The sequence below is a fragment of the Zingiber officinale genome, chromosome 4A (assembly GCF_018446385.1).
Source record: "Zingiber officinale cultivar Zhangliang chromosome 4A, Zo_v1.1, whole genome shotgun sequence".
Taxonomy (NCBI): domain Eukaryota; kingdom Viridiplantae; phylum Streptophyta; class Magnoliopsida; order Zingiberales; family Zingiberaceae; genus Zingiber; species Zingiber officinale.
The window spans coordinates 16,439,649-16,457,487 of record NC_055992.1 but is presented as its reverse complement, the minus strand read 5'-3'; the positions used below and the strand labels follow the sequence as shown (position 1 = coordinate 16,457,487).

At 39.7% G+C, this 17,839-nt stretch overlaps 2 protein-coding genes across 2 annotated transcripts; both read right to left on the bottom strand.

Moving 5' to 3' along the window:
* Positions 1 to 926: 926 nt before the first annotated feature.
* On the bottom strand, positions 927 to 2,491 carry LOC121973173 (AT-hook motif nuclear-localized protein 28-like). The gene has a single exon (XM_042524748.1). It carries the CDS (start codon positions 2,190 to 2,192, stop codon positions 1,329 to 1,331), a length of 864 nt encoding a protein of 287 aa, XP_042380682.1. The 5' UTR covers positions 2,193 to 2,491; the 3' UTR covers positions 927 to 1,328.
* A 932-nt stretch (positions 2,492 to 3,423) lies between these two features.
* LOC121969633 (ubiquitin carboxyl-terminal hydrolase 17-like) lies at positions 3,424 to 17,379 on the bottom strand. The gene is made up of 11 exons (XM_042519829.1): positions 16,850 to 17,379; positions 10,413 to 11,385; positions 10,238 to 10,326; positions 7,355 to 7,440; positions 7,106 to 7,268; positions 5,446 to 5,566; positions 5,184 to 5,341; positions 4,905 to 4,989; positions 4,593 to 4,802; positions 4,192 to 4,253; positions 3,424 to 4,114 (listed from the first exon to the last, which is right to left on the bottom strand). Exons 1-11 carry the CDS (start codon positions 17,167 to 17,169, stop codon positions 3,676 to 3,678), a joined length of 2,706 nt encoding a protein of 901 aa, XP_042375763.1. The 5' UTR covers positions 17,170 to 17,379; the 3' UTR covers positions 3,424 to 3,675.
* Positions 17,380 to 17,839: the final 460 nt, after the last annotated feature.

Sequence of the window (17,839 nt, the reverse complement as noted above, 5' to 3'; positions counted from 1 at the left end):
GAGATGCTCCTCGTTTTAAAGGCCTGGAGAATGAGTGTTTGCAATGGCACCCACACGTCGCCTTGGGCCGGCGCGACACTGCTCTGCTCGGGAGCATCACATGATCCCTGGGAAGCTAAGGTCAGGCCCGCTGTCACAATTGAATGCCGGCATGCATGTGAGGTGGGATCCAACAACCACGGTAGCCCTCCTGCAAAGAGAAGTCTATTCTGAATCTGTCTGAGCCAGAGATGATCTTGGAAGCAAAGCCAGGCCTGCATGTGTCTGTGCCCTCTGTCACACACAGCTTTGCCTGCCTGATTGTTTGCTTGCCTGAGAGGCTTCCTCTGCATCTCACTGGCCATGCTTGGTAAAGTAAGTAAAGTAAGAAAGAGCCCCACGGGGTTATCTCGGCTGGTAAAGGCGTGGAAGTTTGCCATTGAGAACATGGGTTCGAGTCCGCAGGGCAACGGGGATTTATTCCCTATCTCTGTGCAAAAAGTCTCGGCCCACTGCGTACTTGCCACCGAGCTATCGTGATTTACCTCCCTCGTGATGACCCTGGGCATGGTGCGGCGGGGGCCCTAAGGGCGAGGGTTTCGCCTTTTGCAATTGGTAAAGTAAGAAAGAAGGTGGAGAAGGAACGGGAGCTGAAAAAGGTGCCGTGTTCGTGTGATCTCACTTCACTGCCTTTACTTTCCTCGACCTGGTTACGTTCAGCTAAAAAGCGCAACCCTCCGATTTCTCCAGGAAAAGCAGATTCTGTTACTCCGAAGCAGCCAATGCTCGTCTTTCACTTTTCTTCCTCGCAGTGAAGCCAATTCCTTCTCGAGTCAAAAAGTGCACACCCCTGCAGAACTAGTACTCAGAGAGGGTACTGATGTCAGTAGATAGGAAGAAGATCCGGTTAGAGAGAGAAAGAGAAAAGTGATCCATCAAGGAACAGATCGCATGCGTATCGCTGCGCCTACTGTATCGCTCTGCTAAGCCCCACCTGAAGTCTGACGAGCACACCCTAACCATTCATTCATGCATGTTTTGCTAGATCTCCATAGCACTCCATTCCTTTTCTCCTAAAATATCCACGGAAAAGGTGCCAAAGATGGTCTTACGCCTCCCCAGTCGCTGCCCGACGCCATTTTACTTGGTCTACATCCATTGCGCATGCATTTCTCAAATAGAGAGAGATTATTAAATGGGGCGTCCGATCAACAATGCTGTGGCTTGTTTATATTCTTCCTCAACAACGATGCTGTGACCATGACAATCCAATCAACTCTAATTAAATAACAAATGGAAGTCTTGAACTCTTCGAGGTGCAGGAAAAGTAGGAAAAGGGCGAGGAGTAATTAATTAGACATGTAGAATGGGGGAGGTTGTGGTGGGATGGGTGGCCAAATCGCGTCCGATGGCACGTGGTTTCTGTACATAAACAAGCCGGTCAACTCAGCCGCTGGCCCTTGGCGGCGCCGCTGGGCGTACGCGTGCTGGTCGTGCTCCTGCATTTGGCTTCCACCGCCGCTGGAGAAGGGAGCAGAGACTGACTCGCCGTCTTCGGCGGGGAGATGGTGGAAGGTCGGGTTTGCGAATGCTGCCACCACCAACGCCACCGTCTCTGCGGCCACCATAGGCCCGGTCGCCGTTCCGCCCACCACCTGCCCCCTCGGTCCCGCGAGACAGATCGAGATGCTTGCACCCCGGGCGGCAGGAGACAGAACAGCCATCGCCTGCGGGAGGAAGGTGGCCGAGACGGAGAGGATCTCGAAGCGGCCGCGGAAAGTGATCGTGGCCGCCCCCTCGGCCGCCATGCCTCCGTGGGGCTGGCGCAGAGCGACGTCGGAGACGGCGCCGGTGCCGGAGAGAACGCAGAGGCCGAGGTTGCGGCGGCGGCAGAAAGCGGCTAGCGAGTCGGCGACGTCGTGGCCGGAGGGGATCTCGAGCACGTGCAGTCGCATGGCGGCGGCGGGCTCGGCCTCGCGCTCGATGACGACGGACGGCTTGGGCTTGTTCTTGGACCCTGGCGGCCGTCCACGCGGCCGCTTGGCCACCTCGATGTTCGACTCATCTCCTGCCTTCTCCTTGGACTCCACGTCGGGATTCGGCCTCTTCGCCACGCCGCTGCTCTGGTTACTGGCTACTTCACGGCAGAAACTACTCTGTCGTTGTTGTTGATGGAGATAACGCTGCTGAAAGGGTGGTCTGTCGTCCTTCATGCCGCGAGGGAATTGTAGAGGTCTCTGAGGTTTAAGAGGTGGAGACCAATATAATTGAGCACGTAGAGGGGTGTTCAGTTGAGGGAAGGAGGAGAAGAGAGATGAGGCTGGAGCAGAAGAATGAACTGAATGGGAAATGGCAGTGATACCGTCAGGAAGTGGAGAGCCGGTGAGGTGTTTGACGCTGTGAGCACTAATATGCCGAGGAGAAAAACCGTCAGTAAGCAGGGGTTCCAAGATCCGGAAACAAGAGTGGCGTAAAGGAAGAGAGGCAATGAATTTGCATACTTGTGTTAACGGAGAGGAACTTTTTTATAAACCTCATATAATTTCTATATACAGTATTCTACAGTCATAGGTACGAGTGAGTATTATGTATACGTACAAAGATATAATCTTCTTCTGATTTTTTAAAATAAATTCATGTAGTGTATTAATAGTAAAATAAACTCATAGGCTTGAGAGATTTATTGGGTTACTAGTAAGAAGATGTGTCACGAACAGGAACTAGTCTCTTATGAGGAGTGAATGAGTTATGATAGTATTTTAAGGGAGAGGGAGTTGAGCCTTGTAAGTAATTGACAGGCTGGACATAGGGCTCCTGAGAACATATCCGATCGACATTATCCGGTTGAGATGAAATGCAGAGCAAAGTCACATAAATATCTGACTAAGCAAAAAGCCCGATCGAGATGAAATGGGGAGGAGAACCTTGTAACTATCTAACTAAACGGAGAGCTGAGCAAGATGGGGAACTTCCACCGGGCAAGTTCCTCAATCTTTGTTCTACTTTAAACTTTTGACTATTATCTATTCCGGTCCCTTTACTTGTGGATCCAAGCCATATCAAATAACAAAGAATTTAGTACAAGCATGAATGGAAAAGAGTACTTCCATGTCATGTTTCTATAATACATCATGAATATGACATAACCGAGGTAAATATCTTCATTATGTGTTAGTCATTATTCCAAAGATTAATAGTCGTCTGTAATTTACTTTCTCCGTATTGATCCTGAGATGAATTAATAGAGATACTGAGGACGAGCATATTCATCTTTTTATCATCATATAATAAATCATGAATGAAAATCATTTGGCTCCCATGTAAAAGGTCATTTATCTCCTTTCCAAATCATATCAGACAGTCTCGGAAGAATTAGGGTGAGGTGAGGAAATCACCATTTTACTGTAATATACATGAAAACAAAGGTTATAAGAAAATCAAAAGTAAATTAAAATCCTAGGCTCTTCTTTTCCTTCCACTTAATTTGCAATGGCCGAAATTAGACCTGTATACATTTCTCTACAACCCAAACGGATCAAACAAATGTTTGGGGAGTTGGCTCCTGTGCAGATCTTCTCCATAATACATCAGTATTCCCCTCATGTTGCCTATTGTCGTCAATCTCTACAATCCTACAATGTTCACTAAAATTCCTACTATGTTCACTATCGTCAGAATACAAAATCGACCCCCGCTCTACCACCATCTGATCAATTTCCTTCCTGAGGAACTAGTATTTTGTCCAGGATCTGTAACTGGCATCGTGACATCTGCTTTGGAGGAATGCCGAGAGCGAGTAAATCCATCATAATTCTCAGAGATTCTCATGGGGCTACTGGGGCTGACACAGTCTGATTCACCAGACATGTGCTCCCACAAGTCTTCTGTGGTCGTCGACTCCTTTGTGCTCACTGTACTGCAAGTGGAGCTTTCATCGAAGAGTGAAGAATTGTCACTGGCAGAATCATTCTGGTGACCATAGAGATCTGATCGATATGGATATAAGTATTCCCCATAGTCAGAAACTAATGAGCCACCAGGCTTTCCTTTACTGTCCCTTGTGATCTTCCTTGCTTGTTGTACAAACTCATGAGCCCTCGCTTTCCTCACAGAACTTGGAGCACGAGGCAAACACCTAGTTAGAAAGACATATTTAACTCAGAATTCCGAAAACTTGAAAATGAAAATGCAGCTTCAGTCAATTTTACTCACCTGGAATAAAGAAGCATATATGCACCTTTTGACAAAACCTTCTCGATGTCCACAGGCTTTACCTGTACCAATAAAACGTTGAGATGAATGAAACCAGGACATTGGTTATGTAGATATATATACCACCATTTTATGAAGAAAAAACCGACACATTTTACAGGTCAGAAATCATATGCTATGGACAATTTCAAGAATTTACTTTTCAATTATCTAACAGGCATACTCATCATCTTATATTGACTAACAAGGCATATTAAATGGAATTATTCCAATACCAAATCAAATTGAAAGAGTTGATACGGAATTCAGATAACTCTAACAAAAGTCTACACCTCTATTAAATGCCACAGTCAATTTTGTCAAAAAGCAAAGCAAGCAGATTAGGAATTAATAGAATATACCTTGCTATCATCAATCTCATACCACATGCCTTGTCTATCCTTCACATAGCAGATGTAGTGACCAGAAGAGGAAGTGTTAGTGACATTCAAGTGAACAATTATCGCATAAAGCCGATAAACAGGGGATTTGTCATCGCCACTCATATAACGTGCTAAATCGAGATATTCAGGAAACTGGATAGCTTTGTTGATCTTGCAAAAATTATCAGACTGTAACAATACCACCAGAGAGTTACAAAACACAAGAAAACAAAACTCTTGCTGAACCAAATCCTGAATGTCAAACAGAAAAATGATTTTATGATTCATTACCTGAAATCTTTTCAACACAATGGTGAGGACATTAGGAGCCTCCAATATTGTCAATTTCTTTTTTGCTCGCTCATAGGAGTTGCATCTGTCAGCCAGAATCATCATGCACATTAGGAATCAAGTAATAATTGAATTTTTCTTAAAAGTAAAAGGAATGAACCATCCAAAGAAGACTGTTTAAAATGTATAGAAACATTTCATCCAACAAAAATTAATAGATTGACCATAGAGAACGGTCATGTTCAGCACAATCATTTATAAACCATGAAAAAAATCAACCTGTCACACTTATATTTGTTTTCCCCATCCAAAGTTTCTGATGATGTAAAACGAAGTAGTGCTTCATCAAGAGTTGAAATATCGCCACCTATCTCAACAGTAAGATCCATCATCCGTTCACAATGTTCAGACTTGCCCTTGCATCTAGCACATCGTAACTGCATATTTATCATCCACCATTAACCATATCCAGTTTTAATAACAAGATTAGAATTTCAAATACAACTGTTAATTATCACATGAAGCTAATCTACTAAGTTACTTTGGATTGCAGATAGCCACCAAAAGTTTGTTGTATTAGTGTTGTCTCCTCTGCCAATAATCCATCTGCTTTTGCTACAGCTTCCTTTAAGCAAATAGACTGCATGACTTCAATAGCATACCTGACATAGAACACTCAATAGATGCCTACTTAGCATTTAAGAAAAGGAAATGTTTAATTGCTAAAGGACATCTTGAGATCAAATATTTTATAATTGCAGAAATTCAGTTTGCGAAGTACTTTGTAATACAGGATACTCCACAACGTACGTATTTAGTTTAGCAAACCAAACACAAAAAAGTTAAATTCTAACAGGACCAAATAGGGAGGAGAAGGACAATCAAGACTCAGTTTCCTAGATATGATCAAATGAGGATTTATATACTTGAACCTTTGAATTGGATTTTAAGACCATAAGTCTATAATTCAGTGAAATCTTAAGATATATACCTTAGAATATAGTAGAAAATATAATACAAATGCTTCTTGTAAAGTTCATTACCAATGATTTCTAACTAGTTATGATGTATGCTCAATGTGTTTAAGCAACTTTAAACACTACATGTGATTTTATGCTACTGAAAATTGATAGTATCAAATATTAATCTCTGACATGAGTTAAAAAATAAAGGTGTATATTATACTATATTATATATTCATGAATACAAATGCATATATTAATATATTGCTATATTTGCTATGTGTTAGTTAAGACACTTGTCAGATCATGATTACATTTGTTGAAGTACTTTGGAGCCGAATCCTTCTTGGAGGCATTCAAAAGGACATGTATTGGAAAACCACCTCATTTTGTCATCTATATTCACCAGCTTCTGCTTTCAACTTCTCCAGGCTCACATCCTTCTGTTCTTAATCCTAAAATCTTCTCATTTATCCTTCTCTTGACCTAGGCTTGGTCCAAGCCCACAAGTGCATGGAGTCGACATTACAACCAAATCACGACTTTAATTACCATGGAAGTGAGAAACATTAACTCACACTGTACATCCCCATGTGTGGAAAGACCATTGCCCTAATTTGTGGTGCAGCATAAGAGTCAGATGTTAAGCCAAGTAGCATGAGAAAGACATGCAAAACATAAAACCTTAATTGAGTAGAATTGGAACTGTCTCTAGAATGTATCGTAGATTTATTTCATGATTTATTCTTTTCATAAATTATGAAGCTTAAATAAGAAGAAAAAGTATTCACAAAGCAATACCAACATTTTGCATCCAAAGAACCACAGCACAAGAAACCAAGCAAACAGATCCAAATCATGACTCAGTGATCCAAATTTATAAATAGAGTATTATCGAAGAGAATGAAAATAGTAAATAAAAAAATACAATGTAGGCTCATAGAGTTCATATCAACATTCATGATTCATCATCTAGATTTAGTCATTACAAATCATGAATTTATGACCCAAATTTTACAAGAGAATGCTATTTTCATGCGCTAGGATAATAATAACCAATTATGCTAAAAAAATGAAAAATACATAGCCATATGATAGATTTTATGTGCATACCATAACACTATGCTCATGGTGTTTATCTCAACATTAATCATATTGGCTTCAATCAGATGAGAGAATCCAGGTAACTGAGGATTAGTATTCAGCAACTTTGTAGGGCATAATGGCATTTAAACTCACCTTAAGAATTCATGGGCATCTTCCTGCTGTCCATGACCAAACTTACTTCCACTGTTCTGCAAATGAGACAGAATTCCAATTGGAGATAAAGGAGACTTCCCTTCCTTTGCATTCCTCACAAGGTTTTCAAGTTCGCATGTAAAACACCATTCCTGCTTTGAACCTACAATAATTGTACAAAATATATTTAAAAGGTCATTCTTCAAGCCTAACAAAAAAATTAAAAATAGAAATAGGGTATGAGCATACATATTCTAGAATGAAAACCTTCGAGAAGATATGCAGTCAATGGCCGAGTAAATACCAAACACTGGAGAACTGCATTAGCATAGCAGCTGCATCAACAAAAAAAATGTAAGAACATCTGTTTATTGAGCAAGCATGTGCTCTAGATCATACATACACCAAAGAAAGTTAATGCATTTTACGTATAGTAGTCCTAAAATGTCCATTATGCATTAAATATCCAGCTAGATGACACACCAATCAGAAGCCTATGAATTGTGAAATGAAACATGCATAAGTGGTTCATGTCTTTATTTTGTAGACATCAAAGATGGATAACATGAAGGAAGTTGAGTAGAACAATTACTAGCAATAACTCCCAATATTTCTAGTAAATTTCTTATTAACATTTAAGTAAAACTCTTCTTCGGTATCAATGATCTTGTTTGAGCTCATTAAATTAGCATCTTAGGCAACTAGTAGATCAACAACTTATATTACTCAAACTCATACAAACACAAGTATCCAAGACGAGAATGGATCCAAGACAAGTCAAAAGGGACACAAATTTTGGACACTAGAAAGAGGACAATTTTTTTAAAAACTTATTAGCATATATATAAAATTTATATATGCCCCCTCCCAACAATGTGAGCAACCCCTCTCCTGAAACAGTGGCAGTCCCTTCTGTCTTCTTGTGTGATGCTGCTTTGTCTTCTTCGGCGAGACACACAGGAGATAAGTCTCCTCTTCTAATTCTTCTTCTTCCTCGTTTTACTTCCACTCTTATTTCTCCCTTACATTACCCTTTGGGCAACTTTATTCATCCTTTGCTCAAGTTGTCTAAGGAAATGCATGGATTTGTTTGTTGGAAACATTTTTCACAGTGGTACCGTGTCGCGTCATGTGGACATATGTATGGGATGTTGATGTGAGAATCGATGAAGATCATAGAACTAGCAGAGGTGAAGAACGTATGAACTGAATATGAAAAAAATCCTTTTCTCTTTCATGTTCTTTGCAAGACAAGCAGAAATAATAAATATATGAAACAAAAATCCAAGCACTAACACAATAGAATTTGTATGGTTCAAACTCTTTGGTTCCTACTCCAAGACCTATGAACTATTAAGATGAGTCATCCATTTGAAAGCAACTATCTTTCTCCTTATCAGAGGTGGAAAAACCTCGTGCAAAAATATTCTTTACAATAAAGATAAAATGCAAAAAATTAACAACTGTATTAAAAGATCAAGAGTTTAAAGGTATAAATCTCAAGAAATAAAGTTGTGGAGATCCTTGATAATGATGGCTCTGTTGTTCCTGATTGAGATCCCCTTACTCCTCTATTTATAGTCACTATGCTTGGAAAAGCTTTACTGAGTTGTTCTTTTACTCTATTTAATTCCAATTAACTCATCTAATCAATTAAAACGTTGATCATTGGATCCTTATCTAGCAGTTTTTATCTTCCAGTAAACTCAAATCTATCCTAATCAATTGAATAACTATCAGTCAACTCAACTAGATAAGGTCTTCTCTTTGAACGATCTTATTTTTCAAAATACAAATAGTGCTTCAGTCGACTGATCAATTGACTAAACTCAAACCAATCAACTGAATCACTTTTAGTCAACTCAGCTTGAAATAAAATAATTTTATTTGCAAATAGAGTATCATGAGTCAACTACCTAGCTGATTAATTCAACTCTCTAGTCAATGCATTATTGACTAACCCTAAAATACTTTATTTCTTGTCGAGTTTATGCCTTAGTAGAAATCTACTAAAAACCCATGATTACATTTTTTTTTGTAATTTCTCACATCTCACTAAGATGATCTCAAGTTGTTGCAACCTTGCCTTACCTAGGAGTTCACCACCTAGCAAATCCTCAACCTTGTCAAAATTGTCGACACAACTTACAGCTCTTCATCCTATGTCGATCTGTGACAGATCTCTAAGCCATCCAGTCAAACCAACTTAATTGTGCAAAGTTATCAACCACAACTCAACCTCGTCAAGGCACATCAACTTGGCCACGCTTAGTCAACAAACACAACTCAAGCTCGTCAAGGCATAAGCTCCACAAGTTGTGTGCATCCTGCCAAATTCATGCACACGAGTAACACAAATAAACCTACCTTAGTGGAACATGACCACTTAGGGCATGATTGCACTAACATGGAAGGAAACAAGTCCAATCATAACAATCAACCACTACAAGCTAAAATTCCCACAATATGGGCTAGGATTGGTGAATCTTCTAAATAATATTTTATTGGTTCAGCAAAATATTATACTTTCGTAAGTTAGCTCCAACTATTTGGGGTTAATAAGAATCCTCTAACTTTGTTTAGTAGGTACATATGAATCTCGGATAATTCTTTGGCATATTGCAACAAAAAATAGATTGAACTCATCAAGCTAGCCCATCTAGTTAGATAAGACAACCAATTGAACAAATTATCAAAGGTAAGATATTTAGAAGGGTTCAAAATAATATATGGTACCAAAATTATAACTCATGCTAGACTTTTCCAATGAATAACTAAAGGCTGAATGCTACTATTGGTGGGACTAACATGTTACAGCAGCACTAGCAATAGCTTTTTATTTTATTTTTACAAGAAACTCACATCATAACTTTGTGTGGCAACCATTAAATTTACTAATTAACCGACCCCAGTACACACGTGTCATGACTAGGCATCAGCACTAAGTGGCATGTCCATTTTGCACAGCAATTCACTCAAATAGTTGACAATAAAACTCAAAAACCTATTTGATTGGATATGATATAAGAAATGGTAAGACAAGGTTGCAGGAATTTTAAAAAATTGGAACCAACAAGGCAAGTAAGAGCCAGAGGAATTGTTATAATTTGTGGGTATGCACTAGGTTTATACCTATTTCCGCAATTAGTAAGACCACAGGGCTGCAAATTAACCTTGTCAGAGTTGTAGAATTTGATGAAAAGGTCATATGGAAAAAGCATCTGCAAAGTTAAAAGACTAAGTTTGAGCAATCTAAAAGTATGCATGTCTTTCTATACCTTTATGTAAATTTAAAAGAGCTACTTACCAACTCCGAATAGTAGTGCCTTGAAACTTTAGAAGATGTTCTATGAGCATTGCCATTTGAGGATGATTCATAGAGTGAAAAAGACCGAGTAACTCCATTAGTAGAATAGTGATCTAAAGTAGCTGCAGAGGATCTGGTGGTTTTGGGATTTATAGGCTTTACTTCAGTGCTTCGTCCATTAGCAACATATCTTGAGATTTTCTTGTTTGAAACTAGAGTCCCATTACTTTCCAAGTTAGATATAGCTTCTGATGATGAGGATTCATGAGAATAATTTTCAGATATCGAGTATGTACTTGGAGGAAACCCGTTACCAACCCTCACACATACTTCATTGCTTGCATGATCAAGTGATGAAGTCGCTTTTAAGTCAGATGTGCCACTAGGAACCAAATCATCCGCCTCTACTTTAGATGTAGATGGAATCTCCCTTGAATGATCCGAGAACATACTGTTATTAGCCAAAGAATTTGACCTAGCAAGTTCAGGAGTTGAAGACATTATAGTAGCTCCATTGCCAGTGTCAGCTACACTTCCAAGGCCGCTAGTAAAAGATGAAGATTCTCCTGCCCCAGCAATATTTGGAAGTGATTTGCCATCATACCAGGCATCATTAGGAGAATTAATGGTATGAGAAAATGCCAAATTAGCGGGTATTATTGATGGAGCAGAGAATGAATCAGAAATGATTGTCTTCACAGAAACATCCTTAGAACTAATACCTTCATTGTGGACCCCATTAAGATTATCCATAGAATAAGAGGATATAGATGCAGCAGAACGCTGAGAAAACCTCTCAACTTCTCCAGTACCCTCTTTGGGTTCTAGCATCTTCTCCGCTAAACCAGACTGTTCAGATTGAACTCCTTCAAGACCCAATTCATCTTCCCTATTATACTTATCACTAACAGGTGGAGGTCGGCATTCGTCCTTGTGACCTCGCCTCCAATGAATAATCTGACACTTACCAGAGCTGCAATGATCATTGGATGAAATATAAACCATGTGAATTTACATTGCTCTATGTTTTTGCTGAAAGAGAAAGCAACATTTTAAACTAATAGGAAGTAGGAAAAAAAATGCAAATCTTCATGTTTTGAACATCAATCTCCAACATAAACAGTATCTCTTTTCAGACCCCAAGAGGCATAAATTAATTCAACCGATGCAAAATTGTTGAGTCAGCAATACCAGTTAGATTAAGGAAGTAAAACTAATTTCTTGTTCCCTAACATAACTAAGTCTCAAAATAAAGTTTTCTATGCACATGCATCTATGGTATAATTTTGTATTTAGTGGTGCATTTTCTATTACATCATGTAACAAGGATTTCTTTTTAAAAAATGAAAAAATTTCCTCTTTATCAATGTGATGTATACACCAAAACTATGCAGTTAAAGCTATCTCGAAGAATTAGAAAAGCAATAAAGATAAGGGATCAAAGCAAGCAAAAGAATTGTTGGTGCAATTGGGGAGATTATGTGTGCAATCGATCTCTAAGAAGCTTGATTTAAGGGGAGGCTGTTAGATACAACCATACTCGAGTTGGGCTCCTTTTGATGTCATTGATGAATCCATTGGCATATTGTTTAAGATATACAAAATATGTTGGACAAAATTAATATGATATTTTTACTTATGCCACAATCTTGATAACGACTAAAGGTGTGGATGGGCCAATTTAGTAGGAGAAAATCCAAGAACACACTCCTGATAAGTAAAATCCCAACAGGTCAAGGAAAGGACTAAATGTTTGGAAAAAAATCTTGGAAAGTGAGCTCTTAGCAAGTTGAAATTTTGACAGGTCGAGGAGGATTAAATGTCTACTAAGGACAAATTAAATGTCTAGTAAAAAGTTTCAGAAAGTGAGCTCTTGGTAGTTGAAGTCTTGACAAATCAATGACGACTGAATGTCCGGCAATAAATCATGAAGAATAAGCTTTGGCAAGTCGAAATCCCAGCAGGTCAAGAAGATTGGATGCTTGGCATGAAGTCCTAAGTAGGAACTCATGGCAGTTTGAGATCACAAGGTGGATCTCCTGAAAGGTTCGGCAAATGCTGAAGATCATTTATGTGTTGGAAGAGATGCTTGTCTCCTTTAAGGCTTGTCAAGGGGGTCTTGAGGGATGGAGCATGATTAGCATAAAGACATGTGAGATGAATGAGAGTGCTTTTGGGTAGAAACTTTTCTACTTAGGCATATACTCGACTAGAGAATATGTAAACAAGTGTTCTAGGTCAAAGCTAATGAATTTATTTAAGGTCAAGAAAGTTCAATCGACTAATATGCATATTTTGCCAATTGGTTAGTTGTTTTTGTTGGTGCAATATCCCCTGGGTCAGGTTGACCAGGTTGACTAAGACTGAGTCTTGATGTTTGGATTTCGATGTTTGACAATACATGGAGATTGCAGATGCAATCGTCCGTTTGGGGAGATTATTGATACAATTCTCCTCTAGTCAAAATTGACCAGTTAGATGTGAAGAAGAGTCAAGTAGGTCAAAGGATTGACTGTATACTTGACTGGGAAAGTCCTAACTAAAGGTTGGGCAGTTGGAAATCCTGGTGAGTGAAGCCAGGTGAAAGACCTAGTGAGTGAAGCTAGGCAGATGGAAGCCCCGGTGAGTGAAGCCGGACAGTGAAAGTCCTGGTGAGTGAAGCCAGGCAGGTAGAAGTCCTGGTGAGTGAAGCCAGGCAGGTAGAAGTCCCGGTGAGTGAAGTCGGACAGTAGAAAGACCTGGTGAGTGAAGCCAGACAAGTAGAAGTCCCGGTTAATGAAGTCGGGCAGTGGAAAGACCTAGTGGAAAGACATAGTGAGTGAAGCCAGTCACGTGGAAATCCAGGTGGGGCAAGGTTGACCGAACATCTGGTGTTGAAAAGTCCAAGTAGGTCAAAGGGCTGACCGGATACTTGGTACGTGGAAATCCAAATGGGTCAAGGATGACCGGGCATCTGGTGGAAGTAAGTCCAAAGTAGGTCAAGGTTGACTGAACATTTGGCACGAGGAGAAAATTCCAAGTGGGTCAAAGGGATTGACCGGACACTTGGTAAAGAACTCTTAGCAGGTCAAGGTTGACCGGATGCCAAGCATAATGTTCCAACAGGTCACGGTTGATCGGATGTTGGAATTGGAGACCTTGGACTTAGTTTTAGGCAAGTCGAAGATGGTTCAATTGATCAACCGATCGATTGAACCAAAGTCCAATCAATCAGTTGATCGATTGGAGGTGCGCTGTGAAGAAAGATGGCCCAATCGATCGGTCAATCGATTGGGAGCTTATGTCGCGCGCACAGAAGCTTTCCCAATCCATCAACCAATCGATTGGGAACCTCCAGACTGGATTTCTTGCGCGATCACGAGAAAGCCTGAATCGATTGGTCGATCGATTCAGGTTATTTCCAGAGAGCACAGAGGCGCTTTGAATCGATCGACCGATCGATTCAAAGCCTCCCCATCGATTGAGAGTCATTCAATCGATTGGGATCTGACTGTTGCGTAGGTTATAGCCGTTGGCTAGCGTCTTCTTCGTGAATTCCTCTCCATCGACAAGCAGACGATCTCAGCGCCGATTCTCACGAGCTTCTCCACACTTCCACAGTTCTTGAAGGCTCTTGGAGATAAGTGTAGTTACACTTCTAAGGTTCAAGAGGCAACAACAAGCAACAAGTAAGCAAGAAGAAAGAGTTTTTCTTTGTATCTTTGTATTTTTTTCTTGCGTGTGATGTATTTTTGTTGTGTGGGTTTGTACGAAGCTTCTCCGCCTCCGGCTGCGACCGAGAAGGAGTATTTTATTAGTGGAGAGCGTGTCGTGTGTAGATCCTTGGATTAGTCACCTCTTCTTGAGGTGGATATTAGCATTATAAATTTGTTTCAAGTTCATTCCGCTGCATATCATCATAAAAGAAGCAAGCAATCAAGCGCGACGAGCTACTCACCCCCCTTCCCCTTAAATCCACTAAATGGTAAAGTAGTCAATTGAAGTAGCTTGACTGTTGAGTCAATTTATATGGTTGAATGGTTGAATTTGATTGAAAATGATTGTTTGACTTTAGATCTACAAGATAAACTCATGGAAGAGGACATGAGTCAACTATAGACAATTGAAATCGTGTCAATAGTGAAAGAGTCCAAATTTATTAAGAGTCAATTGAAAATCTATCTAAGATCAATTGACTAAAGGTATAGGTAATCTGACCTAGCCACCAACAAAATCAATCACAATCCAAAGAGGACGATCATGGATCAAACAACCATGTTGAAGGTTGATCCAGAGGAGCTGAGTGGAAGACAATTGAGACAATTAAAGGGTTAAATAGTCAATCAACAATAAGTTTGAGTCGACTCGATGAGCATTAGTCCCATGGATAGGGTTTCGAAATTTGGTGGTTCAGTCGACTGAAGGCACACGTAGTCAACACAATCACCAACAAAAGTAATCGCAATATAAATGAAATAGTCATGGATCAACACATTGTGTTGAAGGTTATCAAGAGGTGCCGAGTGGAAGGCATCTCAGTTGACTAAAGGGTTAAATAGTCAAAATAATAGGTTCGAATTGAACAACATTCGCTGCTGCAGACAGGTTCCAAGATTAGTGGTTGAGTCAACTGTTAAGGTTGATTCAGTCAATTTATGGCAATTAGTTTCATAATATAAATATCAAGCAAAGACACTACAACTAAAAAATTAGTTACATCACATTTGCAACTATTTCTCATGTTCATTGCTTCCCATTTGTTGATATTGTGCTAGACTCAGTCTACAAAGGATCTTTTCAATTAATGGATTCTGCCCAGCGCATTATTACTAAGGTCTTGAATTAGCAAGAGCATTTGAAAAGAATTTGAATTTATAAGTTGCTTCTATTCATCACAATCTCAACAAGAATTAAGTAGGTGTCTAAACGACTGGATATCTTGCTTTTAGAATTAGTTTTTATGGGTCTCCACTAAGAAATAGATCTTTTCTTATATGTTAAAATGATAGAATGAAAATTGTTTGACTAGCTTAAAACTAGTTGAGGTGAAACTAGTTGTTGATTATTACCCTCTTCATATGAAATGTGAGTCTGCTTTATGATTATACTACATGACACCACATAGTTCCACTTCATTCCAGAATTTTAAAAAAAAAATGGATCAATGGAGAAGAAACAGATTCATGTTGACTAAGAGGACCAGCTTCAAGAGATGTAAGATTTGCAAAGAGTAGATACGAGCATGACAAAGTTATGTATATCTACATGACTACATCTGAGCGCAGAGTCTCATTTGTAAACCATATATTGACATAGCTTACTCAACAATTAAAAAAAGCTAGCAGAATAGTTGTACTGCCATAAATCCAAATGAGGTCAGGGAGGATTAATGTTGTTCTATATATAATATAATGTTGTATGTTGTTAGTCGTCATAAGTTTAGATCTGATATAGCTGATCTAATCCAATAAAAAAGATTATGGCCACAATCTAATTGAAAAAAAAAATAACAAATATAGCAGTCCTAAAATTGTCCTAAATAATAAAAAAAATAACAACTGCATTAATTGCACACAATTTCTTTTCAATTTAATAAACATTGATTTTTAGACACAAAAAAGGGCCAAAAATATTCAAAGTTTGAAATTTGGCATGTCTCAATTGTTTTCCCTCTCTTCACATTAGAACAAATGAATATCTGGATCAAGGAAGAAAGCAGCGCTTCACCTTAATAATGTAGGAGTAGCTAGTATAGAAAGATAAAGGATTTTTCAAGGCTAAATATGAGCATGGCACTGGCAGAACCAACAATCAGAATTATTTGGAGAGGAAATAGCAATACTTGTATAATATGTATCCTGAAGTCACTAACTCAACACTTGTCAATAAGCTACACAGACATAAAGCTAAATGAGGTCATAGAGGCATTTGATATATGAATAACATTGACACATGATGCAGCATATCTTGATGGACCTATTTTATTTTCTACCAATAGAGCCTAGACCAGTGCATGACACTGATAAGTAAGAATTAGCTTAAGAATAAGCTTCAAGATATGAAAACCAAGCACCTAATTTCACGTCATTATTCAAATCAGAAAAATAGAGAAGGAGACAATTTCTCCTCCCTCTGATCAGATAAATGGGAGTGCAGATTGTAAGGAGTAACAAATATGTCTTCATCCTTACTAATCAACAAAAAAATGTGCCACGCTTTATTCCACTAACACCTCTATGACAACAGAGTTGGTTTCGTTCAGGATAGCAAATTAGGGCATAAGCTCTCTACTCTGACAGATACGTTGAGCAAGGTTTTCCTTAAACTCCAAATTAGCATCTTTACAGTCTTACTCGGTCATAGGTAAAAAAAGATTCCAAAACCCACAAAGAACAGCATGAATAAAATGATTAAATTTCGTCAAAGAAAGAAGGGGAAAGGGACTCAATTCTACCTACCAATATCTGACAATCTTGCAACGGGAACATCTCGCCGCGGCGAAAACAGAGCACACAGCACATTCCGGCAGCGCCGAGGGCTCCTTAGCAACGTAAGTAGAATAAACACCAGCAGCTGATGTGGCCGAGTAGGATGCCATGGCTTCCATCTCCGCGACGGCGGCCTCCTGCGCTGCGAGCAGCGCCAACCGCCGGACCTCCGCCTGCCTCGCCTCCGCCAGACGCCATTTCTGATGCACTAGGAACGCAACAACGGGCCCGACGAGGAGGACCAGAAGCAGCGCCGCTCCCGAAAAACCTAGATCGATGTAGAGGCGCATCTATCGCCGCCGCTCGCCAGCAGACAGCTCACGATCACCGACCTACTATGATGCTGCCCAAGGCGGCGCTCATACATCCCCTGCCACCCCACAACCGACGCCCCAAGATTGCGATGGCCGGATCTCGAGACAAAGACCCCCGCCCAATTCGGCCAGCAGCTGGTGTACGTTAAAGAATGTCGCCAGATGAAACGCGAATGGGGAGGAGAGAGAGAGAGAGACGGCGAGAAGTTGAATCCCATTTTTATTGGCTAATTAGTCAAGTGGGGGAGGAGATGGTGACCTTTAGACATTTTTTAAATTAATACACATTCGAATTTAACTCCAAATAGATCACGATTTGGTAGTTACGAAGCACTTGGAATTTAACTCCATATAAATACTAATATGATTTAGAGATGGAATTTATTATTATTATTATTATTATTATTTAAATAGACTCAACTATCTCCGTATTTATCCCTCTCTGTAATTACTAATTACGGAGATTTAAAAATTCTGAATCAAATCCATATCCGAGAAGACTTTTCAAATTCGTCCCTGTTTTTTCCATATAACCTCGACGTCGTGAAAAAAATTATTATCCTTATAAAGCTCATAAATGACATTCTCAATCGGGGGCGAAACAAAGCATCGGATCAATTTATCAAGTGGGAGAGAAACCAGAAAG

Coding starts and splice junctions, on each gene's coding strand:
- LOC121969633 (XM_042519829.1), bottom strand. CDS start 17,169: ATGCGCCTCTACATCGATCTAGGTTTTTCGGGAGCGGCGCTGCTTCTG. Junction 7,441..10,237: donor CTTACTAATTGCGGAAATAG/GTATAAACCTAG, acceptor TTGTTGATGCAG/CTGCTATGCTAATGCAGTTC. Junction 5,342..5,445: donor GTGGCTATCTGCAATCCAAA/GTAACTTAGTAG, acceptor ATAAATATGCAG/TTACGATGTGCTAGATGCAA.
- LOC121973173 (XM_042524748.1), bottom strand. CDS start 2,192: ATGAAGGACGACAGACCACCCTTTCAGCAGCGTTATCTCCATCAACAA.